General features: G+C 40.4%; 1 protein-coding gene across 1 annotated transcript in view; it reads left to right on the top strand.

The window, feature by feature from the left end:
- Positions 1 to 24,912, top strand: part of MTHFS (methenyltetrahydrofolate synthetase) — a 52,189-nt gene extending 27,277 nt beyond the window's left edge. Inside the window, exon 3 of the mRNA XM_008059258.2 lies at positions 24,484 to 24,912. Within this exon, the coding sequence (XP_008057449.1) occupies positions 24,484 to 24,716 (233 nt within the window). The 3' untranslated portion in view covers positions 24,717 to 24,912. The remainder of the gene's footprint in view (positions 1 to 24,483) is intronic.
- Positions 24,913 to 27,165: the final 2,253 nt, after the last annotated feature.

Below are 27,165 nucleotides of genomic sequence, written 5' to 3'. Positions count from 1 at the left end.
AGCGGCCACTGTACTCCAGTCTGGGCGGCAGAGTGAGACTCCAACTCAAAAAAAAAAAGAAGTGAGTCAGGAAAGAAGGTGCAGATCCCTCTTTCTTCTGCCTTTTGTTCTGTTCAGGCCACCCCCATTGAGGTGGGCCATCTACTGAGTCCATTGATTCAAATGCTAAACTCATCCTGAAACAATCTCATAGACACACACAGAAGTAATGTTTAATCTGGGCACCCTTTGGCCCGGTCAAGTTGACACATAAAATTCACTGGCACACCATGAAATACCTCTTCTTTTTCCAAACCTTCAAAATGCATGTTATCATATTTCACTTTGAATCTAAGATTATCTTCTATGAATAAATAATCTGCTCCATGCAGAAACCTAATATAGAGCTCTTTTAGTGATGATTCATTTTCAACATCATAAAATTATGTTTGAACTTGCAGAAAATTGACTTTTATACTATATTAAAATGGGAAGGAAAAGTTAATATAAAGTAAAAGCAATTACATATTTTGTCCTCCCTAATACTTTTTATTCAATTTATATTCTTGTTTATGCTTAGTCTGCTTGAAACAAGCTAGATACTTGCTTCTGCATGTAACACCTTGGCTATTTCTTTTACTATCTCCTAGCACCATTCTACAGATGGTAAAATATATAGAGGCCGTCTAGCCCTCACTCAAGTCATAAATCAAAAATACCAGAGTGGCCTATACCAACCTTGGATTGCTGTGCTTGCATGTGCTCGTGTTCTCTCCCCCCCCACACACACCTCAAAGCTTTATTGTGTATTCTTCTACGATCTCAGTAAGCTGTAGGTCTCTGTTAACTGGGATACCCTTCCACAGATTAAAAAAATTATGTGACAATGGGTTACGGGGGGAAGGGCCACACCTCATCAGCAAGGACACCTGCATAATGAACATTTGTATACTTACCCCTGAATTGTACCCCACATCTTTAAAATAAAATATTAAACAAACAAAAAAGCAATGATTATTTCAGAAGAGTTCTTTCACATTATTTGACTTTTTGCAAGTAAACTGTCGTTGTTATTTATATAATTTAATATGTCTTTAATAAACAAAAGAAATACAACATAGTAAAGAAAAAATTATGTGAGCTTAGAACTTTAGATCTTCAGTGCTGATTCTTCATCTTTATATTTAGAAACTTGTAATTTTTAGATCAGAAAAGTTACAAGTTTCATAGTTCTGATAGAAACTTTCACTAAACATTTTTCTTAGAACTTTAATGAGAAATGTATGCCTCCCATACAACGTCTCTAGTAATTCACTAGTGACTAAGGTGTCCTTATGAAATGTGATTGGAGGTTGGGCGTCCCAGCATTTTGGGAGGCGGAGGCCAGAGGAGTGCATGAGCGCAGGAGTTAGAATCTAGCCTGGGCCACATAGCAAAACCTCATCTCTACAAAAAAAAAAAAAAAAAATTAGCCGGGCATGGTGGTGGTGTGTGCCTATAGTCCCAGCTACTTGAGAGGCTGCAGTGGGTAGATTGCTTGAGCCCAGGAGACAGGCTGAAGTGGGAGAATTGCTTGAGCCCAGGACCAATTTGAAAAATCAGTGCAGATATTTCCCTTTAAAATAGACATTCCAGGACAAAACTATGAGCTGTGATTGCACCACTGTACTCTAGCCTGGGTGGCAGAACTAGACCCTGTCTCTAAAGAAAATAAAGTAAATGTGCTTGGAAAACTTCTATTGGTTTTTATGCCTATCATTACATTCAAAAAAATTTTTTTTAACTTTTCATTTATCTACTTTAAAAAAAATGTTTGCAAATAGTTCTGAATTTGATGGTTATAACAAAGCTACAAGAGAAAAAAGATTTAGCTGGATTATACGAAAAAATATCTGCTTACACAATAATGGGTGAAACTAGTATACATTTGTTATATGTGACATATAGAAATATATAGAGAGAGGCATATAGAAAATGTCAGTGTCCCTTTTTTATTTTTTTGCTATCCAGTCCTCTTTGGAGCAAGCACACTGATTTTACTCCACTGAGAGTTTGGCTTTCTCAAATCACCTCAACTGTTAATTGATGATGGCTATCAACCAACAATTGTTCTTCATTTATGTAATTTGCTAACTTTCAAGTTCCCACTGAACTAGCAAGATAGTGATTACAGCTCTGACTGTATACCTGAACCACCTTGAATAGGAATATTTAAAAGATATATTAGACTATTTTTATCCTACTGAAGCTGTGTTTCAAAGGAGAGGTAAGTTAGTTGGAGGCTGGGGAATGGTGGAAACTGGGAAGTAAGATACATTGTTGGTGTTTGTGGTTTTGCAAATTTGCCTTTCTGGTACTAAAAGAGTATATTTCTAGCAGTTTTTGAGAAAAAAATGTCTTGGAGGTTGCATGTTTGCCCTCTTGTTTTGTGTGTGTATGCTCATCAAATAGATCACGGTCTCAGGATCTTGCCCACTTAAGAGATCCTGCATACCTAGGGTCTGCTCAGCTGTTTTATGGAGCTACTCTCTGTCATCTTCCGTACTGTAGAAGCATCCACATGAGCTCCCTTTTGTTTTTGGGTTCTGCCAAGTTCCTTAACCAGAGGTTTTTCATTATGTTCTATCCAGGACTCTCTTTCTCCGTTCTGGTTTTGAATGCCTTTGGGTTACTTCGGGGAGGTACAGATTCAAACTCTTCCATCAGGGTAACTGTTTGGACCATAGATAAACCTGGTCTTTGGATGATGTAAGAGACAACCAAGGGAAAAAACTTAGGATAAAAAGAAACCCTTGAACTCAGCACAGTGATCTTCTTAGACCTATTATCAGGGCCTTTCCTGAAAAAACAAACAAACAAAAATAAACAAAAGCCACAACTCCTTTTGCTCATGAGGACAGCCTATATTATTTCTTCTTTATTTGTTCTTAGCCATTAGCCTCTTGAATGCCACCATAGCTGTCACACAGACAAAAGAGATAGGAAAGCTACTCCTTCCTGCTCCTCCTCCTCTTTTTTTTTTCTTCTTTTTTTAATTCTGAAATTTCAAACTGCGGTGATTTTTCTCACTTAACTCATCTCAAAGAAGTTTAGGTTTGTCCCATATTGGTGCTTCCCTCCTTTCTCTATTGGGGCATATGCGGTTGGTGTTCAGGCCCCAATAGAGAAAGGAGGGAAGAGTTTAAATTTACTGCAGCTTATTTTGCCTGATAAGAGATGCAATAAACTGAACTAGGAAGGGAGCAAACCTTTATTGTAGGCAACTGCTGGAGGGAACTTTGTCACTGTCTAAAGAGAGATTTGCAGGGGCAGAAACTCCATAGTGTGGAGTGTGTGTGAGGAGCTGTGGCCATCCCCACATTTAGGTTGGCACACTGCATGGAGAGTGAGCTGGGATGAGGGCTGAGACATCTTCTTCATCAAATTGACTTTGCACTAGGTGTTCAAGGCCCGGAAGGGTCAAGATTTGCTTTTTGGCTCTTCGCTGCCCAGAGAGCCATCATGACATACGTATTGCTCCTCCTGACTAGGGTCTTGACTGAAGTTCTGCAGTGATTTTCTTCCAGCTGTTTCCAAGGCAACTTTTTCTTTAACTTGAGATTTATTGTCACCTTCCCCTTTTTCTAAATTGTATCTTACAGAAATGTCTCAAATTTTCTGATGTAGATATGGCATCCTTCCCTGGTTCTAATAGTAAATACATTTTCCCCAAGTTTGATTTTTTTTGCTCTTTTCACTGGGAAAGTAGAAAGTCAAATATGTGTGCTAAGGTCCTTATCTTGAGTTTTAAGGCTTATTTTTAAATAGTGTGGCAGGTTTACAAGTTCAGGTACATTTCCACTTTGTCTTCTATAATGGAAATTATGTACCTTTACAAATCAAGATTTTCTTTGTGAACACCATGAATTATATTATTGATAACATTTTGGATTTATCTATGCAAAAGATTACTATAGTATTTTCTTTCATTATGAATCTATGAAACAAACAGAAAATATCACAATATTTGGAAAATTGCCTGGATTGAAAAATTAACTTTTTTCTTTTACAGTTTTGTTGTATAAAAAACTGTAAATGCCAACCATAAAAATATCCTCTATTCTGTCTACCTAAGGCCAAAAAGAAATCAGAATTAGGCAAATGAAAATCAGGAGCTATGCCCAATGACCAGTTTTATACCCTTTACCTTTTTCTTTTCCTTCCTAAAATGTTTTAAGGCTTCATTCATTTGTGCAAAAAGTATTCTGGGAGTCCTACTATGTGTGATACTGTGCCAAGCACAGGGGTGCTAAGTTGTTATAGTCCAGACTCAGCTTATAAGAGTCAAATTTCTTACATTGTATTGAAGGAAGCACTGTAGTGTGTAAAGGACAGTGTATGAGAGCTCAGTCTCTGGATGTGTAGCTCTGGTGGGCTCAAATAGTGAGGCAGTGGCCTCTCAAGGAATTTTATCTACAGGGTTAGTGACATGGGTCTATAATTAGCTATGCTTTGAGTGTCTACTAAGTACTAAGCATTATGCTAAGTGCTTTTACATATATAAGCTCATTACTCATCATGAATACAATATTATTATCCCAGTTTCACACATGCATAAAGTAAGTCTCAGAAAGAGCATTATTTATGAGCATGCTGCAGTGAAAAAGCAGAGCCAGGAGTTCCTGCCAGGTCTGCTTTTCCCAAAGTATGCATGTGCTGGTCGTGGGATGGCACATACTGCCTTGCCATCATGTGCTGTGGATATGGGTAAAAGGAGGGTATGCTCAGCCTAACAGTTGGATTTCACTGCATATGGCAGAAAAACCCAAAGTAGCAGTGGGGTACTTGGAAAAGAAGTGGTATTTTTTTTTTTTTTTTTGAGAAAGTAATTTATTAAGACAGAAAAGCTTCCACAGTGCGAGGAAACCCGAAAGAGGGCTGTCTGGAAATGGTATTAATAGTTTGTGGCTGTCACAAAAATCCCACAATCATCAGGGACAGATCTTGCCACATCTGCCATATGGTCCAGCTTGGCATCTCAAGCTTCAGCTATCAACTGAATTCCAGGCAGCAGGCAGAAAGAGAGGGGGATTGTGGGGGGAGCATCCCTCACCTTGAAAGCTCCATTTGTCAGGATTTGGGTACAAGGCCATACTTAGCTACCAAGGAAGGTGAGAGATGGAGTCTTGCATAGGGATGCGTGGCCTCCTGAATAAAGTCCTGGTGCTGCTACTAAGGAGGAAAGGGAGAGTGATGTCCAGATGGGCAGCTAGCAGCCTGTACTGCACTCAGTTCAAGGTGATGTGATTCGGTTGAGCCATGGGCTGAACTGAGGCCGGAGGCCCACATCGTGAAGGATATTGTATGCCATGAACCTTGTTTTACAGGTGCTGGGAGTTATTGCAAGGCTTTAATCAGGGGAGTGTTGCAACCAGTTTCGTGTTTTGGAGAGTTTGTTCTGCCAGCAATAAGGCTGGAGGAGATGAAGGCTAAAGAGGCCTGGAATGGAACATCCATTAGGGAATCTGATGGACTAGATGGATGAGGAATGACCACTTTCAGGAATGGAGAGGTGGAATGAGTTCTGACTCATGCAGAATGTCATCTCCAGGCCTTGGTGAGTGATCACTTTAGGATGCTGAGGGACGGCCTGGCTTTGTCATCTGAATGTTGTGCTCTTAACTGAGGCAGAGAATACAGGAGGGAGAGCAGGTGTGATAGGTTGGAAGGCAAATAATGAATCCTGTTTGAGGTGACTCTGGGGCCCCCAGGAGATGCTGGTGGGTAACTGGTTGAATATATAGATGTAGAGGTCAGGACATAGGAGATACTGATTCAGGACTTGTTAGAGCATGATCATGGGGTAAGACCTGAGGGGACAAGCAGGGAGCCTGGTGATGAGGCCATGGCAGATATGGGGCAGACCAAGATTAATTACTCTTTTGTAGGTAAAATGTGCTTGAAACTGTTTTGTGGTCTATTTATAATTTATACAAGTAGAGAGAAATTAGAAGTATAAATTTGGAAAGGGTTAGCTAAAAGGAGAAAACAGCAGAATCTTTGAGTATGTGGAAATGGGTCTTAATAATGTGCTGGAAATAAGAGGCTACAGATAAAGGTAGTGTTTTGGTACCTCTGCCTTGCTGTAGAAAGGGCATGATAAAATGATAAGGGGCTGCTGGAATAAAGAATGGTGTGTTTAGGTTAGATAGTCTTTCATTAGGACTGATATGATCAATGAGAGTAAGACATTGGAAATACACGAATTGCCCTGCCGCTCACCCATCAGCATTTCCAATCTCTCCTTCCAAGAGTAGTAATTAACTTTGAGTTTTTAGTTGTATATTCAGTTAGTGATAAACCATAAATAAAAGCAGATTTAACTGCCTGCCTCAGGCAAGACTTGTCTCTCATGTACACTTTGTAAGTTTAACAAATAAAATGAAAAAATGCTGAGGGAAAGGATGGTGTTACTTATGTTGTGCGTCAGTTTTTTTTTTTTTATGGTGGTGGGAATGAGACATGTTTATGCACGAGTTACCAAATCCTTAAGGTAAGGATGTAGTCTTTGAATGACAAGCAGGAATATGAGATTGATATACAGCTAGCCTTCTTGGCCAATCCAAGTTAACTGTGCTCCATCTCAGTCTGTGTTGGTGTTTAAAAAACAAAAAACCCCAGATAGTAGGGCAACAATACATTCATTCATTCATAAGAATAATTACATACCTATGTAACTAATTACATGGTAAATAATTTCAATGGTTTATAAGGGTATAAAAGGAAAAGCCTCACTTCTGTTTTTCCATCCTAATTCCCAAATGTGACCACTTGTTACATACTTGTATATATTTCTAGATGTATATGTGTGTATTGTTTTAAGAAACTTATACAGAAGGATCATACTTGACACTCTTTTCTGTGTCTTGCCTTTTCATTTGCTAAACTTTAGAATTCTTTTCATAGCAACACATGTAGGCCAGCATTTAAGTGGTTGCGTAGCATTGATGTCCTCCAATTTGTTTAGCCAGTCTTCTGTTGATAGACACTTAGATTGCTTCTGTTTTACAAATATTACAAATAATAAAAGATAATAATAAGGAGAACATCCTGGTAGATGAATTTCTGTATAGTTATGCAGGTAAGTCCTTGGGATCAGTTTGTATCAGTGGAATGGCTATGGATTCTAAATTTTTGTAGATGTTTTCATATTGCTTTCCAACAAAGATTATGCTGCTTTACATACTCATTACTAACATATGAGAGTATATTGACCTTTCCCTCAATGAGTGAATGAATGAGTGAATGCATAAATGATCAAAGTAACAAATGAGCATACACTAATGACAACCGATTGTGTACCAGGCCCCATGTGATGCCCTGGAAACAAAAAGATGAATAAGGGGCAGTGATATCTGGTCACAGGAGCTCACAGTTTGTTGGGGGAAGGAAGATGGCTGTATGGAAAGGGAGGATGAGGACTGGTTAAGTCGGAGGTTTTGGTTTTAGATGAAGCAAAAAACAAAACAAAAAAACTAATTCGTTAGTTACTGACTCTGTTGCATACCAGCCAAATGGGCATGAATAAACCCCTTCATCAAAGCCTCTGACCATCTCTGGGCACCCAGGATGGAGAGTTCTCTTTGCCTGGAAGTATTGGGGAAGGCTTCAGAAGGGCTGTTGTATCTGGGTCAAGGCTTTAATTATGAATAGTAGTTTGTTTGATATATGGAGGAAATAGACCCCTTTTAATAAGTTTCTCAAAAAAGTACACTGTAATAGGAAACTTCACTAATATGTTGAAAAGATATTCTCAGAAGAAATTCATTTGGGACATCTTAGAATACTTGCTGCTTTGATTTTCAACCTTAGAAATAACTTAGTTTTGCCTTATCAGTGTTTCTGCTTTTGTTTTGAGGGACTAATCACAAGGATAATTCTTAAATTTTTGTTTTAATTTCCTCCTTATTGTTAAAAAATGTTTTATTGGATAAAATGTGTTCATTATGAAAAATATCAATATATATAATAAGCTTTTATATGTTTTTTATCCTTTTTAATTTGTATTTTATAAAGTGCTGTCCTTTGCCCCATTTCTTTTGGGGAATGAAAGTTTTTCTGGGTATTCATCATTTTCTTTCTGGCTGGTAACAATTCTTTATATATTAAAATATTAACCATAAGTTTTTCACATATGCTGCAATTTTTATCTATTTTTAAATTTTCTTTTAAATTCTGTGTATGTTTTTGTTTTGGGGGATGCTGATGTTTTAGAATGTTAGTAAAATCTATTAATCTTTTTCTTTACAATTTTGCCTTTGGCTGAATTTTTAGAAAGTCTTTTCTCGCTTTTGAGATTATATACATCTCCATTTAATCCTAGTATTTTAAAAATATTAATATCTTAATCCTTTTTGAATTTATATTGATCTATAGGGAGAGAATGTAACTTTCATGACTGATAGCTAGGTGTTCAACACCATTTAGTGAATAACCTACCCTTTCCCTGCTTGTTTGCAATGTCATCATCATTTTTATGAGATAAATTCTTGTATGTGTTTGGGTCTGTTTTTGGATGTTTTTGTCTTTTTCCACTGATCCTTTTGCCTGTTCTGGCACTAGTGTCATAGTATTTTGATTAATATTAGCTGAAAGGTGGCTGTTTAATGTATTATGATATCTGGTAGGATGAGTCCTGCTCCATTTTACTTATTTTGAAAAATTTATTTGGCTATTCTTAAATATTCATTTTTAAGATGAACTTTTGTCAGTTTTGCCTCCCAGATCCTCTTGAGGTCTTTTTTGGAATTGTGTTACATTTATAGATTAGTTTGGGGAACATGGGTTTCTTTACAATATTCAGTCTTCTTCAGGAACATGGGATGCCTCCCCATTTACTCAAGGCCTTTTCTGTGCTCCTTTGTAAAAGTTTGAGTCGTGTTGTTACTGCGCAGCTCCTGTTAAGTGTATTGTTAAGTGCATTCATAATCAGTTTATATTTGTGGCTGTTATTGTGAATGGAAATGTTTTCATGATATCTTCAGGCTGATTATTTTTGTTGCATAGGAAAGATAAGAACTCAGGCTCAAATTTCCAAGTGGAACCAGAAGTCTCTGAAGCAATTTTAAAGTTCTGTTCTTTTTTTTTGAGTTGGATTTTCACACTGTCACCCAGACTGGAGTGCAGTGGCCACTCCCGGCCACCGCAGCCTCGACCCACTGGGCTCAGGCCATCCTTCCGCCTCAGCCTTCCAAGTAGCCAGAATTACAGGCGCGTGCTACCACGCCTGGCTCATTTTTGATTTATTGTAGAGAGGAGGTCTCGCTGCCCAGGCGGGTCTCGAACCCACGGGCTCAGGCAATCCACTCACTTCAGCCTCCCAAAGGCGCGGGATCACAGGCTGAGCTACCGAGCCCAGCTAAAGTTATTTTCTTAAAAAATTTCTTAAGTTTGATAAAATCTAATATTATAAATTATAATTTCATAAGAAACATGTATCCTTGATAACATATTTTCGAACTGAGTGTATCCAAGACTTTTAAAGGCTGCTAGTTCTTAGATGGATTGAGTAGTTTTCTCAATTTCCAGCAGATGTCAGTGTTATATAAATTTATTAGTCTGAGGTGGTAGTTTTGTCTGCAGTCTCCAAAATTTATTTATCCTTCAGTCGTTTAATCAACACACGGGGGATTATTTGAACTGGAGGGGATTTGGTGATCACCTAAATCAATCTTTCATTCTGTAGGTAAGGGAATAGGCCTGGGTGAGAAATGACTTGTCCACAGTCACACAGTCAGCCAGAGTGAGGCTACACCCATGTGTTCTTTTTTTCCAAAAGACTTTTTCTCTCTAAAAGACCGATTAAAAACAGTCTCTCCAACAAAATCACAGAGAGCGAAAAGTGTATAGTCCAATGTAGAAGTTATATCTTGGAAAAAATAAGCAGATGCTGTTCAATTTGTTTGGATAAGTAAATGTTTAAAAATTCTTTATTAATAAGATGCTGGATTTTTGCATTATAGCAATAATTAGGCAAAACTAGCTGAAAACTGTGGGCTTTTGTTACCTGAGTGTAGAATTACTGGACATGAAAGTGGTTTTTTGTTGTTGTTGTTGTTGTTGTTGTTGTTTTTGAGTTGGAGTCTCACTCTGTCACCCAGACCGGAATGCAGTGGCCGTTCCTGGCCACCGCAGCCTCGACCTGCTGGGCTCCGGTGATCCTTCCTCCTCAGCCTTCCGAATAGCCGGAATTACAGGCACGCACTACCACGCCCGGCTGATTTTTTTGATTTATTGTAGAGATGAGGTCTCGCTGCCCAGGCAGGTCTCGAACCCGCGGGTTCAAGCAATCCACTCACCTCAGCCTCCCAAAGGCGCGGGATTACAGGCTGAGCCACCGAGCCCGGCTGAAAGTGGTTTTTGATGTAATGTTCTGGTCATCACACTGACTGTGGTATTTGTTATATATATCAACATCAATACTTGTATAGTACCAGTAGAATAACTCTCATCCCTCTCCGCACAGTGTGATTGGTTATATTGGAGAGAAATAATATAAATCATTCTGTTCCACTTTTGTCAAAAAATACTATCAAGGAATCTATAATATTTTCCGATAAATACATTAAGTAATGGGAAAATGTTTGTTTGTTTTACATTGTGGCCAATAGACAAACCAGGGCAAAGAAGCCAGGGGAACACTTAGGAGCTCTAGACAAAGTCATAAAGTGGACAAAATACCAACTTCAAGGAAATATCCTTCCTATAATCAGCTGATTCCACCCTATCAAAATCTGCCTGTAGAAAAGTATATGTGCTGTGTAATTATTAGTGAGGAGGTGGGAACCTTCCAGAACATGTATGATAAGCAGCTGCCACATGCTCTGACATCAGAGCTCACTGGGTTTTGGGGTAGCAAGAACCTGTGATGGTGTGAAGGTGAAGGGAATGGTTGTGAGCTGAGACTTAAGGGAAAGGATTTATACAAGCAGAGAGACTGGAAAGGTGGGACACCTGTGTAGAAGGTAGAAAACACACTTGTCAGGACAAGCAGTGGGTAGGTTATTATGTTTAGAGGTTAAGGTCAATCAAAAGAAGGTAAGATTAGGGGTAGATTGGAACTGGTTTGGCTTTAGACTTTTCAAGTTGGAGATCAGAGTATGAAATGCTTTTTTATAGATTTTAAACACTTTTTATTTTGAAATACAGCAATAAGTTACACAAATAGTGCAGTGGTCTTAAATATCCTTCATCCAGCTTTCCTCAGTAGTATCATCTTACAAAAGTTTTGAACAACATCAAAACTAGGAAATTGACCTGGGTACAATTTCCTGACCTTATTCAGATTCTACCAGTTTTCACATGTACTCTTTTACATGTATGTATGTGCACATTTTATGCAATTTTATCACGTGTAGATTTATGTAATCACCACAACAATCAAGATACCGAACAGCTCCATTTCTACATAGGAACTTCTTCATGCTCCTCCTCCTAAAGAGTTTTTAAAAGTTGGATTTCTAGTTGGATAATTGGGGGTGTCACCTATTGGTGTCTGGAGCCCAGGGGCTTCTTTGCAGCTGGAAGACTGAGGGTAAAGACCCTCTTGGGAGTCCTCTTTACATATCGTTGGTAGAATGTGGGAATGGTGGGCGGCTTGGAAACAGATTTTTTAAGAAACAAAACTGCCTAACTCATAATATTTTATGTTGAGTTTTAATGAGTGTCAGGAGAGACCCTAGTCACTGTTTCTCCTAGAGTCTCAAGCTCATTCTATGACTTCCCAACCCCAACGGAGTTCAGATTTTCCTGGAGACTCAGCTTGGCTGCCTGTAACCACTGGCATTTTCCTCTGAGAGGCTGATCAGTGAATTCAATGGCTTAACCTGAAGAATTATTTAGATTTTTTATGCTAGCATTGCAGGCAATTCTCAACATGATCTAACTGTACCCTTCCAGCCATCTTGCTTTCATTTCATTCATGACTCCTTCAAAAGAGAAGCAGTCACCAGCCCCAAACACACTCCATGCTTTCCCAAATCCACGCCTTTGTCTGCTCTATTTTATGCCTGATACTCCCTCCTTGCCTCTCCATCCCGACCCTTCAAGCATCCTTTCATTGCTCATATGATAGGCCACTTCCTTAGTGAGGTTTTCCTGGGCTTAACCCCCTTCTCAAAGGAATATAGCTTTCTTTCTTTTTACTAATTACCTTGGAACTTATATTACTCTACTCCTTATTATAGTTATTTAATTATCTCTTCACATACAACTTATTACATGCATTTTTAGCTGACCAGGTTGTTGGATCCTAGGGGCATGGACAATTATTTATCTCTGGGTTCTCTGTACTTCCTTAGACAGGGCCTTCCATACAATGTGTTATTATTAATGGTTAATTATTAGTTTGGTTCCATTACATTTCGGTTGAGGTTCAAACCTTCTGAAATTGTTTTCTGCTTCTTTTTCCCTGTCAAGCTGCTCTAGAAGTTTTCAGGGTGCATTATGGGTTTCAAGAGCAAGTTTCTACCTCACCAGAAGAAGACTTAAGTGGAAGCAGATAACAAGGCTAGTTGGACTGAAAAAGGCACTTGGAACTCATTGGAAAAGGACATTATATAAAATCTAGATACTGTTATTTCAAAGTAATAGGCTACTTTATCACAGGCTTGCAGTAATAGAATTTGTTCTAGATGGCACAAAGCTCATCTTAGCGGAGCTATGAGTCCTTCTAAGCATAGAAGAAGAGAGTAAGCAGAAGAAATACAATGTGCCATGTACTGTTATTTTGGCTAGAAGTACTGAACTGGAAAGGTCATAGGACTTTCAAGTGCTCATTTAACATCTCAGTAAAACAAATGGTGGAAGCCGGGGAGAAGTTTCCATTCTGCTAAACTCTTAAGGCTTAGAAATCATGCCGCACTATAATTATTTAGAATAATGACTTTGAGAGCTCATCTTCTAAAAAGCGAGAAAAACGGAAGTAGCTCCAAAAGCACCCTTGTATTTCTGTATCTGAACAAATTGTTCATCCCTGCTTTGAGAGTAAACCAGACTTTTCTTTTCTTTCTTGACTACAGCTTCATATGAACTTGTCCCATAGGACGAACTGCCCTTGAGACTTCCCCCAATGCCTATTTATTTATTTGTAAACATTTATTTGTAAACATTTATTTATTTGTAAACATTTATTTGTAAACATTTATTTATTTGTAAAAATCATATAACATAAACTTACCATCCTAACAATTTTAAAGGTACAATTCAGTATTTTTAAGTACATTCACATTTTGTGCAAAATCTCCAGAAATGTTAATACTGCAAATCTGAACCTCTATACCCACTAAACAACATCTTTCCTGAATACCTTCCCACAGTCTCGGGCAACCACCACTCTACTTTATGTCTCTGTGAACCTGACTGCCTTAGAGATCACATATAGCTGGAGTCATACGAATGTTTCTTTTTGTGACTGGCTTAATTTATTTCTTTATTATATCACATAGATAAACAAGGAATTATCCTTAAAATTCTCAGAATCACTAAGCTTTGATTCTACAGAGATCTGAGAAATTGAAAGATTCTATCCACCTATTTTACAGATAAGGAAAATCAGACAAACACAGGTTGCCTAAGGTTAGTAAAAACTCATAGGAAGTTCTGTAATTTCTTTGTTTTGTTGTCGTTTTTAGGTCCATCTGATTATTAATAATTCAGATGCCGTAATGTAACATTTAGTAAATGTCATTTGGATTAAACTACTGCTGCTGCTGATCCTATTTTCTGCAAAGTTTTTTTGCATATCTGTAGTAAAGACAGTTTAGTCATTTCTTTTCCAATAAAATTTATTTTGGTCAGTATCTGCTAAGATCAGAGAAGCTGATATATAGATTTTTTTTTAAAACCTATATGATAAATGTTCTAATGTATGGGTTGGCAAACTTTTTTTGAAAAAGGGCCAGATAGCAAATATTTGGAGCTTTGTGGTTCACGTAGTGTCTGTTGCAATGACTCAACTCTGCTATTTTATTGTGAAAACAGAGTGTTCCTGTGTCCCAGTGAAACTTTATTTACAAAAGCGGGCAGTGGGCCAGTTTTGGCCACAGGCTGTGTAGTCTGCAAATCCCTATAGTAAAATATCGGGACACCCCTTTCCACTTTTTTGGTGTTCAGCAACCTAGCTTGCCATCTATACAATTGTTGTTGATAATGACTAAGAAAATAAAATTATTACTACCTGTTGGCCTACAATTTTGGAGTTATTTTCTAAACAACATGCTAGTTTTAAGATATAAAAACTCACTAAAGAACATAGCTGACATGTTTGAAGTACTTTCTTTGAAAAGAAGACTGAACAGTTTCCAGAGTATTTATAAAAATATTTCTTTTTCTAAAGAAAAATAGCTTTGTTCTCATTGTAAGGATAAGACAAATCCCCAAACCAGGAGTCGCCCATGATAATAACACATTTCAGTCTTTTCCTGAGTCCCTTCCGTCAGCCCCCTCCAGACTGTCTGTCTTTTCCACTCGCTTGGTGAGTGAAGGTTGGCCTCTGTGATCAGCAGACACCAGTGAAGGTCACAAGTGTGGGAGAGTGAGGTGGGGGTGCTAATTTCCCCACTCCCAGTACGCTATCTGCATTCCTGTTGTTGCAGCTCTTTGGGTACTTGTAACCATGCCCTCCTTGGCCCCGCCCCTTGCACCTTCAGGCCTATGGTGGTCAGCCCCTGCGCAGTACCACACCACTTCTACTCCTTTCTCTAGCCCTGCCTACCCTTTAAATCATCTCTTTATTAAACTCTTCTTTCCCCAACTTGAGTGTGCCATCTGTCCCTCACGGTGGCCCTGACTTGTCTGGTAACTCCACCACCAAGGCAGAGAAGCAGAACTTCTCCATCAACTTTTACTTCTCCAGGAAGGAACAAAGCACTTCCATACTGCACTAGGGCCACAGCACCAGAATCCACAGCCCTGTACCTGCATTTACTAGCGCATGATTTTGGGCAGATTACATTATCTCTTAGAGACTTGCTTTCCTTGTTTGAAAAAAGGAAGGTAATGATATCTACCCCATAGAACTTCTGGAAGATCAAATGAAGTTGAGTCTGTGAAGAACGTAGCGCAGTGTCAGGTGCTTAGCTGAACGTGCTGAGAGGGATTGTAAAAGAGCAATTCCATTTTCTTGGTTTATAAAAATACTCTTCAAAGGATCCTGTATAAAGGGAAAGTCCATTTGTTACAGAGGAATGCTTTCCTATCACAGCTATTTCAGGTACTGCATATTTCAGAGTCATCATGGCTCCTGCCCTGCCCAGAGCTTGAGCAGGCTCTTATGGATGGCTGCACGTTTCTAGCTGGCAGCAGGTGGCGGTAGAGAACTAGGCCAGACCTTGCCAGTGTTTTGGGCTGATAGGAAATCTACATCATACCTCTGTTAGGATGTTAGTGTTATGACTCAAGGAATAACTTCGGAGTCAACACAAAGAGAATAGGCATTATTCATATTCATGTAAGTATAATATGGCTAGCATTTATTGAGCGATTATTAGAGTTTTACCTCCTTTCTTTATTTAGTCCCTATAAAGAGATAGTATTATTCTTCCCATCTTGAGAAGAAATGGGGTTTCAAAGACAGCTTCAGTACCTTGACTAATGTTTCTTAGCTAATAGTGGTAGTTATGGTATTTGGTTCCAGGCAGTCTCTTTAGAAGCCTGCACACCCAACTGCTGCACTAGACTGTTTCCAAGGCTCTTGTCCTTCATGTACTAGAAGGTTGATATTTAAAAAAATTTGGTTCTATATGCACATGGTAAAAAATTTTAACTGTACAAATAGTATGAAAGTGAAAGTATCCAAGTCCTCCTTTTCCCCAGTGCCTTGCTCCAGAGGCAACCACTCTTCCTTTGTGTCCCCCTGAGATACCCTTGCAGGGGAATACCAGTATCATAGGTAGAAGGATGAGTGATCTTTATAATGCATGTTAGCTTGACTTCCGGTCTGTTGTCTTTGATATTTTTCTAGGCTTTCTGGATTATGTAGGAGGAGAATGCTGTTGGTGACATCCTCAGCAGCCAAGTCACTACTGAGGTTTCTTATTTAGGTTTCTTATTTCTTTGCTTTCAGCTTTACCTAGAAGTATCCACATTCCCATCACCTTCTACTTTTTTAAACACATAGTTTTCATAAGGTTGAGTGAAATCCTTGAACTCAGAGTAATTTAGGTTTTGTTATTTATTTACTTATGCATTTATTTTTGTAGAGACGGGGTATTGCTATGTTGCCCAGGCTGATCTCAAGCATTCCTCCCACTTTGGTCTCTCAAGGTGCTGGGATTGCAGATGTGAGCTACCGTATCCACCCAGGTTTTAAATATAAGGCACACAGAGATTGTCTTATACTCCAAATACCTCGTTAACTGATTAGCAGAATGACCTGTTGCACCAGGGATTCTAGGAGAAGGGCTGCTTTACGTGGCGTTGGGTACTTATGCTCAATTCTTTTATGACAAATACAATCCCTGCATTTTGATGCACGTGTTAGTATCCTGGCTAAAAGAAAGCCTTTTATAGTAACAGTGCAGAAGTGATCAGTTGTGATAATCATGTCTTTTGTAGATGATTCTTACTACAGTGTGTCAGGTTCAGTGTGGATAGTCCCAAATGACCAAAATATATTGTGACGAAATAGCAGAAAGATTAAAGTTGTGTTTATAATGTAATTAAAAAAAACCAGAAGCCTACATTAGGTGGTTTTGTTGACTACTCCTTAAGTGCATTATGAATTTGCAGGAAAATATGTTATTTTAAAACCCAATTTTTATCTCTAATCAGAAGCTGAAGATATTTTATTACTGCAGTCACATAAAGGTTTTGTGTATTACCGTGTGTGCTCTGTACTGTTATACTATGAAGAATGATTCAAGGGGATTGTGCTTCAATCTATTCTTTCCAAGGCAACCATAATGACTTCAAAGCATATGGTATTGATTTTTGAGAGTCCTGCCACAAGAGCTATCATGAATTATTGGCTCTGTATTTTATTTTAGGATTTCAGCTTCTTCATGTTTTGGAAGCATATTTGGTGGAAGTGACTGTGTCTCTCTGTAATCAGCCACATGGCCTAAGGAGTAGGCATGCAGCAGCTGATTAAGTTGACATTTGATATTAATAGCTTGGAGACTCTTTACATCATAATATGCTTATCCAGTTTAGGTTGTAGGTGGAAGCAGTTTTGGCTGATGCTTTTCATAACTGATAAGTGGCGGTGCTGGGGTCCAGACCCAGGCAGCCTGTCTGGGAGCCTGCACACTTGCCCCGCTCCTCTGCTTCCTCTACGGTGCTTGGCCTCATTGTCCTTCCTCCATCCCTTTGCTTAGTCTCCTTGTACTTTTTGGCAGTAAGAGCAGTCGTGTTGAATCATGATCTACCTGGGTTGGCGAACTCTGGGCTTCATCTCTTAGGAGCTGAATGACCTTAGGGAGTGATTTAACCTCTCTGAGCATCAGTTTCTTCTTCATTTCTGAAATGGGGATAAGAATCCCCATCCTCCTGCTGCTCCAGGTCGATGTATAGACCAGCTGATTTCACTTGTTTTTCTGTCCCTAGGGTATGGCATGGTGCCTAACACGTTGTAGGCACTTAACAAGTGTCAGGTTCTGTGCTCTTCTTCTCTTCTAAAAGCTGGACTTTGGTTAGGAGTTAGGTGTCTCCTGGGATGATCTGCATAGGTCACTGCTTGGATATAGTCAGGAAACTAAAATAGTATGGCAAGAGACTACTCACTGTATCTTTCACTCTCATAGTAAATAGAACTGAACTCAACTTCTCTCTGGGGAAAGACAAAAACTCTGAAGAGTTCCTACTGCTTAATGGGCCATGGGCATTCTTGTAGTATAAGACAAGAACTGTCGCATCAAACTGCATGGACAGGGGACTCAGGGGACGTTCAACTGAGGCTTGTTATGATTGTTGTGATTAGACATGTATTAACAGAAAGAGTAGAAGGACCTTTCGGGAACGAAGAGCAGCATGGCAGGAGTGAAGGTACACAGACAGGAGGACATGATGAGGCGAGTTTGGGGGACAAGGAGCTGAGCCAATGAACTGGGGTTACCAGAGTGCAGTGGGAGGTGGTGTGGGGAGGTAACGGGGGGAGACTATTGTGGGGTCTGCATACCTGGTTCAGGGGAACTTGGGCATTATTAAGAGGCTGTGATTGACTAAAAACTTTTGAGCCGGGGAATCAGGATAAAGCCTGCATTTTAGGATGGCTTAGGACCAGGTGTGGGACAACCAGCTGGACTTTCAGGAGAAATGGCACCCTAAGAATAACAAGAGCAGAGAACTCTGGCTGGATTGCAGAGGGAGTAATTGGAGAAGGAGGTCCTGAGTTATGAAGCTTCTAAAGAAGAACTTGTAGGAGATGCACCATGAAACCCTAGTTAAAAGGATGGAGAAACAGAAAGAGAGAGAGACGTGTAAGAGCAGCACAGAGAAAGTGCTGCGTGTCTCCCGGGTGCTCCTGCTTATTATTGTCAGCCCTCTCTCCAGTATCAGGACAGACCTCGACTGCTGGCTGGTCTGATTATATTCTGAAAAGCTCAGGACAGGGAGTCTGAGCTTAGAACATCCTCGGAGCGTCAGTGGCTGCTGCCTCACTACCAGTTAATAAGGATGTTTTGTGAAGGTGAACTGAGTCCTCAGGACCAAGTACTTCAGTCTCAGAAGGAAAGGCATTTAGACAATCTTCTTTCCTCATTTCTTTCAAAACTTAAGTCCTAGGCTTCTTTTTCGGTCAGTGGGAATTCTGTAGCTCAGTATCTGTTCCCACCTCCCCACTCAAGGTATCCTTGTCCCAGTGATTCTCTGGTTGCCAAATCTCATAGATGTTTTTCTGTCCTTACTTTACATTATCCATTCTGCCACATTTGACACTGTTTCTGCTTCTCTTCTTGAAACTCTCTTTCCCTATATTCTATGATGGGGTCATCAGTGTGGTCCACAGGTCAATTCTGGCCCAATAAAACTTTATTGAAACACAGCTGCATTCATTCATTTGTATTGTTTGTGGCCACTTCATACTACCCAGCAGAGTTGTAACAGAGACCTGAAGGCCTGCAAAGCCTAAATGATTTATTCTTTGGCCCTTTATAGGAAACATTTGCCAACTCCTATTTTAGATAACCTAATTTTCCTGGGTTTTCTTCTTTCTTCTTTGGTTCTGCTGATAGACTATGTAAGAGCCAGTTCTAAGGTAAAATTGTAAACTCTCTGGTCAAAAAGTACTTGAAGTACTGGAAAAACCATATCCCTTTCCCTGATACCTGGTTCAAGAAATAGTGCCTTTTTTTTTAAAAAAAGAAAGATATCATAATAAATATAATGATCATAAACAGATACTTTGCTGAGGCATTTATAAGCATCTAATTTAGTTTTCATGACCAGTTCCATTCTACAGATGAGAAAATCGAAGCACAGAGAGGGTAGTAGCTTGCCTATGGTCACATAGCTAAGAAACAGCCTCAGGACCCATGCCCCTAATCACACCAGACTGCCTCCAGAGGGTGCTGCTGTTTCAGAGCCAGCACCAAATGAAAAGACAGGATATTTGTGAGCAAATACAAAGTGTGGGACCGGGTGAGGTTTCCAAAGGTTAGCTTGGCAGTTTTGGAATACAAGATCTCAATAGAAAGCTAGCGAAGCCTGGAGAAAAACACCCAGCAAACCGTGACTCTGCAGAACAATCTTGTGACTTCCAGAGAGCTCTCTCTGAACGCTGTGTTGGCAATCCTGATGCAGCTGAACTCTTTGTCGCTGCTGGTTGCCTTCTATGCTAGCGGGGGCCAGTGAAGCAAGCGCACACAGGAGAAAACAAAACCAGAGTGGGCTGGCTCTTGTTCACGCCAGTGTCCTCTGCAAGTGAGCCTTTGGTGATCTGAAAAGGGAGCCGGGCTGGAGGCCTGCAGAGAGCCTGTGAATGGACTGGGGGTTTTCTCCTGTTTCCCCCACTGAGCATTGACCTTGTGGTGTGTTAACGGTATGTCTGGCGTCTGCCTCTAGTGTGGGGCCAGCATGTGCAGAGGAGGCTGTGGAGCCTGTGTGTGATTCCTAGCCCCGGTGAGCCTTCTCCTTTGGGGATGGAAAGCATCTAGCATGGTGCTGCAAAAGTGTGAGGAGTCCCAGGTGTGAGGAGTCCCAGGGTGGGGTGGTGATGGTGGTATGGCACAGGAAGAACTGTGAGGGCAACAAGAGGTGGAGGAAGTCAGGCAAGGAATACCCTGTGTGGTTCAGGAAAATACTTGGATTCACCAAACAGTGGGAGTGGGAGCTGGCCTGGGAGGGTATCTTGAGAACCTGAAGCGGGGACAACAGGTGAGCCCCCGGTTGAAGGGAGTAGCAGTTGCAGTCCTGTGGGCAGGGACTTCAGCGGCAATACCCCCACATACGATGTCAGGGCCCCCACCCAGGAAGGGCCATTTCAGATGATCCAAAAAACATTCTCTTTCTTACTGCATGGGTGAGGAGTTCACTGTGAGCAAGCAGTCATTCAAAGTTATACTTTTGTTACTTTCTTGTCCCACAATGCTGCCTCTTTGTCCAAACCTATATACTTTGGATTTATTAAAATGGAAGATGATGCCGTGGTATGATTGATCCATTCTGCAGATAAAATACTTATCTTTCAGGATTTCTTTGGCCTAAAATTCTGTTAAAATTCAAGCATGAAGGATGACTTGGAAAAAATTTTGGCCCTCAAGGAAGTTTTCTATCTGGTGGGGGTGACAGAGCCATGCACAGTCAACCAGCTATAGTACAAGGTATAAGTGGGCGCTGGAGTCAAAGTACAGGGAGTAGCAGGAAGAGGAGCAGGCTCAAGGAATTTGCAAATGTCATTTTCTTACCTTTCTGTTTCATTTCTTCATTCTCTTCCTCCAGCTTCCTAAATATGGATACTCCAAAATTCTGTCTTTTGTTTCTTGTGTGTTGACTCTGGTGGAAATCCTGGATCTTCTCCTGGCTTCTCTTTTGGTCTCCTTTCTCTTTAAAAAAAAAAAAACTGTGGTAAATAAAACGTAACATGGGATCAAACCTCTTAAAACTTTACGAGTTCTGGAAAGTATTATTAACTATAGCACACACTGCAAATCTGTAGAACTTCTTCCTCTTGCACGACTGAATCTCTGTCTCCATTGAACAGCAGCTCCCCACCTCCCCACTTCTCCAGCCCCTGGCGACCATGTCCTACTTCCTAAGAGTTTGACTGCTCTACTTACCTTATATAAATGGTATCATATGGTATTTGTATTTGACTGACTTATGGGGGAGTGTCCCAAAAAACCCTGAATTATTTTTTGGAGAGTGGGCCCCTTGTAGTACAGACTTTCCCCTCTAGGTAAGTGTTCTAGGAACTCATTGGCATCAGTGTCCAGGTAGTGTTGTTGTAAGAGACTGTGTTCTGCTTCAGTCAATTTTTTTTTTTTTGAGATTCTTTCTTTTTAAATTTTATTTATCTATTTTAAAGATGTGGGGTACAACTCAGGGTTAGGTATACAAATGTTTATTATGCAGATACCCTTGTTGATGAGATTCCCCCCCTCCCCTGGCAGTTTCCCACTACTGCCAATCCCTTTCTTATAGTATTATGATAATTGTTCAATGTCCGCTTATGAGTGAGAACATATGGTACTGTGTTCTTTGTTTCTATGATAGATCACTGAGTATGAAAGACTCTAAATCCATCCAAGTTGCTGCGAAGTCCATATGTTTGTCCTTCTTTATGGCTGCATAATATTATTTGGAGATTCTTTCAGTGAGTTGGCCCATTTTGTGATGGATGATTTACAAATACACCTGTCCACATTGCGCTGAGTATTCAGCAACTTTTGACCAAGAACAGCATGACCTCTGTGCTCCACCTCCCTATTCACCTTATCTTGCCCTGAATGACTTTTTTTTTTTGAGTTGGAGTCTCACTCTGTTGCTCAGACTGGAGTGCAGTGAATGACTTTTTTTATTGTTGTTTACCCAGATGAAAAAAGTCCTCAAAGGGAAATGTTTTGCTGATGTGGAAGAGGTGAAACAAAAAACAGCAGAAGCACTAAAAGGCATCAAAATTGACAAGTTCAAAAATTTTTAGCAGTGGAAAAAGCTTCTTGATTGGTGTATTGCATCAAACAAACAGTACTTTTAAAGTGACTGAAGTTTAAACATGTAAAAATAAATAACAATTTTTTAAATAAATAAATTCTGGGTTTTTTTGGGTCCCCTCATATTTCACTTGGCATAATATCCTCAAGATTCATCCATGTCTTTTATATTGCAGAATTTCCTTCTTTTATGTGACTGAATAACAGTCCATTCTATGCATGTACTGCATTTTTTTGGTCCATTCATTCACTAATGGGCACTTAGGTTGTTTTTGTATCTTGTCTGTTGTGACTAGTGCTGTGGTGAACATGTGAGTGACTTCAGTTCTTTTGGATAAATTCCCAGCAGTGGGATTGCTGGATCATAGTGTGGTTCTGTTTTTTAATTTTTTGAGGAACTTGCATACTGTTTTCCATAATGACTGTACCATGTTACATTCCCACCAATAGTGCACAAGGGTTCTGATTTCTTTATATCCTTGCCAAGTTTTTTTTGTTTTTGTTTTTCTGTTGTTGTTTTTTTTTTTGTGGTATTGGTCATCCTAATGGATATGAGGTGGTATCTCACTGAGGTTTTGTTTTGTGATTCCTGGATGACTAGTGATGTTGAATGTGTTTTCATATGAGTATTGGCATTTGTGTGTCTTCTTTTGAGAAATGTCTCTCTAAGTCCTTTGCCCATTTTTATGTGCTTTTTTATTTGTTTTTGTTTTTGTTATCATGTTGTAGAGGTTCTCTGTGCCTTTGACTCCCAAGTCTCCATGCCTGGTGAACTCTACGCTTGTGTCTTTTGCTCCCCCTCAGCTTTCTCCTTCTGCCCCAGCAGGTACATTCCCTCTCTCTCCTCATTCCCTCACTCTGCTTCTGCCACCCTTCTTTTGGTTTCTGAAATATATGCAGACCTAACTATGACATAGGCTTAAAAATTCAGGTCAAGTCAAAGTTCCCCAGGAATTCTTTCCTAACCGCCCAGCTAGAATTGCTCTCCCTCTACTGAGGTCTACAGTGCTTTTCTCTGTTGCCACTGTCAATCTCAAGAGAGGCAAGTAAGCTGGACAGGGACGGGGAGGGAAGACAAAGGTCAGTGACCAGAACCTTTTAGCAAGTTGGAATTGGAATAGACAAGCAAGATTCCATGGGAAGGTCATTACTGTAATCTGAGACAAACTGTGCTGGATTTTGGCAGGCAGAGTCGGCAGGTGTATGTTGGGAGTCAGAGAGAAGCTGAGTTCACTTCACAGTTCTGTAGGTAGTTAGAACAGCTGCTGATAGCGGGGGCTGGCTTAGCTGGCAGTCTCAACTTCTCTACTTCAGACACTCTGTTCCAGAGAATTCATGGCTTCCAGCCCTGGTAGGTCTTGCCAGCAATGCTGGATAAGTGGTTAGTCTATGACTAAGCTGTAGGTCACCCAGAGGCTGCCAGGAAAGCTGTCGGGAGCCCAGTACAGGAAGGCCACAGGGTAGACCTCTGGGTCAGACATGTGATGTTGGCTTTTGTGCTTGTACTGGTGTCTCATGTTCCTTGTCATGGAGACTGGAGGACCATTCCCTGGGCTCATAAAATCCATGGAGGTTCTTCATGACCTTTATTGCCTTCACTGTAGTTGACTTTTATAGCCTCCGAGACCTGCCTTTCACTGTGAGCTTCAGCTGCTGTTTTGTCCTGATGATCCATGGCCAGTTCTGGTCCTTGTGTTACTTAGGAGGGGTCCAGGCAGAGGAAGAGTTATAGGAGCCCATCTTGTACCTTTGGTGTGTCCCTAAGTAGGTCAAAGTTTACTCTCATGTGAATCTGGGAAGCCCAACAGCCTGGCCTTGACTCACCAATGGGAGGGGAAATGAAGAAGGAGGAGGCTGTCTGAGCTGCTTGGTACTCTTAACAGCTGACGCTTCCTGCTTGCTGCCCCGAGAACGGTTCTGACTCTTCCAACTCCTCCCTGGTCTTCTCTCACTCTTCCAACTGTCATTATCCCGGAGCATTGATTCTCAAACCTAACAGGTATGTAGAATCATCTGGGTGCTAGAAAAAAAAGGAAGGAAAAGGAGAAGGAGAAGGGAGGAGGAGGGGGAGGAGGAGGAAAAAGAAGAAAAAGGTCTTACTTCTGGAGATTCTCTTTAGACTTGAGTTGGACCTGGGAATGTGGCATTTTGGGATATATATAAAAGAACTGCTGGAGGGATAGGTGAAGAAGGATTTAGGGAGTTGCTGAGTAAGTTGTATTTCCTTTTTTGTCCAACTCTGTGCTTTTTGGATTTTCTACAATTATTATATATTTCTTTAGTAATCTGAAAGAGAATGTCATTAAAAAACAAAAATGACATCCTGCAGTGATCTTTCAGAAACCATGGACCCTCTTAAATTTGTTCCTCTTTCCCACAGGGGGACTTGATCTCATCTTCGTGCCAGGTCTTGGATTTGACAAACACGGCAACCGACTGGGCAGGGGCAAGGGCTACTATGACACCTACCTGAAGCGCTGTTTGCAGCACCAGGAAGTGAAGCCCTATATCTTGGCCTTGGCTTTCAAAGAACAGATTTGCCTCCAGGTCCCAGTGGACGAAAACGACATGAAGGTAGACGAAATTCTTTACGAAGACTCCTCAGCATCTTAAGTCCAGATGACTACAGCCAAATCGTCAGTGTTTTGTAGGAGAGGAAAGCAAACTGCATATTTTTCCCGTGTTGAAAAGTAGTGGAAATTACATATTACAGTGACTGAGTTTTTAACATGTAATTATACAATGCCTTACATAAAACCGTAGAATATTAATTAAAATGGAAGCTGTCACCATATGATTTTCAGCTTAATGTCCTGGTGTTAATGTAGCAAGTTGATCTTTCTGCTTTGCAGTTTAAGTTAAGTGTTTATGAGGAACTGTGCTCCCACTGCGTGTGAGAGGAAGGTAAGCTCACAGGGCATTCACACTGTGTTTCATTATGCCCCATCATGACCTGGTGAGTCTCCGGCAGGCATAGGGAGACGCAGTGATTAGTAATTGATTTGTTGGTGTTTGCTTTGGGTACAAAGTTCCCCAAGAATATTACTACACTTCATAGTGACTTCATTTATTCACTCTGAAATTTTATGTTTGACACTTTGTAGCTTTTGGTGGTTCATAGACAGAAACCTCTTATGATTTCAGTTCTTTCATTCAACCAGTTGGTTCTCATTGCTATGTGTGAGTTTAAGATCTGATATCTTAGAAATTATTTCTGTTTACTTATGGCTTCTGCTTTGGAAATGAAATTTGCTGTGAGTTAGATGTTGGCGAATGGCAAGGCAGCTAGGGAGTAGTAATGATGAGGGGGGAGGATTTGGTGATCACCAGAAACCCAGGAGTCTTAGTAGACTTGGCTCTCTTGTTCACATCCCACATCTGGCCCGTGACCAGGTCTTGTTGATTTTGCCTTCAAAATGCCTCTTACACCTGTTCTTCCCTCTCAGTCATCCTGTGGCTGCTTGCCCAGCCTCTTAGTGTTTCCAGGCTGAACGAGGTGGGAGTCTCCTACCTGGCTTCCCTTGCCTTGTGTCTTGCCCCTTCCCGTTTATTTCTTGAGCTGCAGTTGAAGTGATCTTATAAAACACAGTCTGATCATGAAGCAGCGCTAGCTGGGATTGTGGATTGGCTGTTCAGAGCCTCCAGGGAAATAGCTGGATGGCCCTCCATTGTGTATAAAACCCCTTACAAAGGTCTCCCACCTACGTTTTCTAGCCTTGTCTCTACCCCTTCTGCTGGACCACCGGCTGAGCATTGCAGGCTTCTTCTGCCCTTTGTACTCTGCAAGTGTGCATTTCCCTCTGCCTTAAATGCTTTCTTCTTTGGTTCATCTGGAAAACTTCTGCTTATCCTTCGAGACTCTGCTCCAGCGTCACCTCTGCCATGAGGTCTTCCTCTGCTTTCCAGGACAGGGTTAGCATTCCTTCTCTTGTTTCAGTGGCCCTGGCCACTGACCTCCTGATAATGTTGTTCTCTGTATCCATTATTTGTTTTCATATCTGCTCCCTTCACCAGACTGTAAGCTCCACAGAACAGAAGTGATCTTTATACTTACACTGAGGTCTAGACATACAGTGGGTGTTTGATAATTTTTTTAAGTGAGTTAATTGAATATGTTCAGAAATGTTCCATTTAAAATACCAATCTATTATTCTTTGGATAACAGCCCATGAGTTGATGTTTTATGTACAAAAGTAAAAACACTTTTAAAATGTCAAATGGATTTGTAATAGTATGTACAATGAAAAATGGGAGGGAAACAGAATTCCTTCAAGCTATGAAGTTACTGTATTGTACTGGTTAAAAATCCTGTTAAGTGTTATTTCAGCTTTCAGGTTAAAGTGAATGCTAATGTGGCTGACATAACTGTTGGTCTGAAATGGTTCAGCAGAATTCCTGATCTGCTGCAGGTCTAGAAAGTTTGCACTGAACTCAACCTGTGCTATTCTTCTACCAAAGGAAAGCGTTTATAACCTAGTCTTCCAGCTCCCCAAGTGCAGACAGAATACAGAGTCAACTGGCCAGAAAATGCAGTATGCTGCAATTCAGGAAAATCAGAGGACCACAGCCTGGTCCTGGAAGGAGAACTGTTACCTGGTGATCAATAACGCACAGTGGTCTTTGTACAGAGGGTATCAGAAGGGAGAAAACGCCCTGGCAATGTAGGTGGTAATAACACTGTAACTCTGACCAGGGCATCAGCAGAGAATGAGGACAAGGCCTTGAACTCAGGAAGCGAGCACTTCAGTGCAGGCTAACATGAAGCAGGAATGATGAGGCCTCAGGTAAGGGGGCAGTCTGGGTGGAATAGAGATAACAACTAAATCTGAACAAAAGTGGTTCCAAGTATTGGGGAATTGGAAACATGTCAGACCCTGAACATAGGCCTGTGTTTGCTGTCTATTCTATAGAACTATGCTTTGTTTTACTAGAAAGTAAACTACTTGAAGTTCTAGTCTATTGCTGAGAATATTTCACATTTAATCAGAAAGTCCCGCTAACAGAGAGATCGATAAATGTGTCTAGGCTTGGGTGGCCTGCCGCAGAAGCTCACTTCCTGGTC

Source organism: Carlito syrichta, unplaced genomic scaffold (genome assembly GCF_000164805.1).
Source record: "Carlito syrichta isolate Samal-C Ts95f unplaced genomic scaffold, Tarsius_syrichta-2.0.1 Scaffold91558, whole genome shotgun sequence".
Taxonomy (NCBI): domain Eukaryota; kingdom Metazoa; phylum Chordata; class Mammalia; order Primates; family Tarsiidae; genus Carlito; species Carlito syrichta.
Note: the sequence above shows the minus strand (reverse complement) of the source record. Positions and strands in the feature narration are given on the sequence as shown.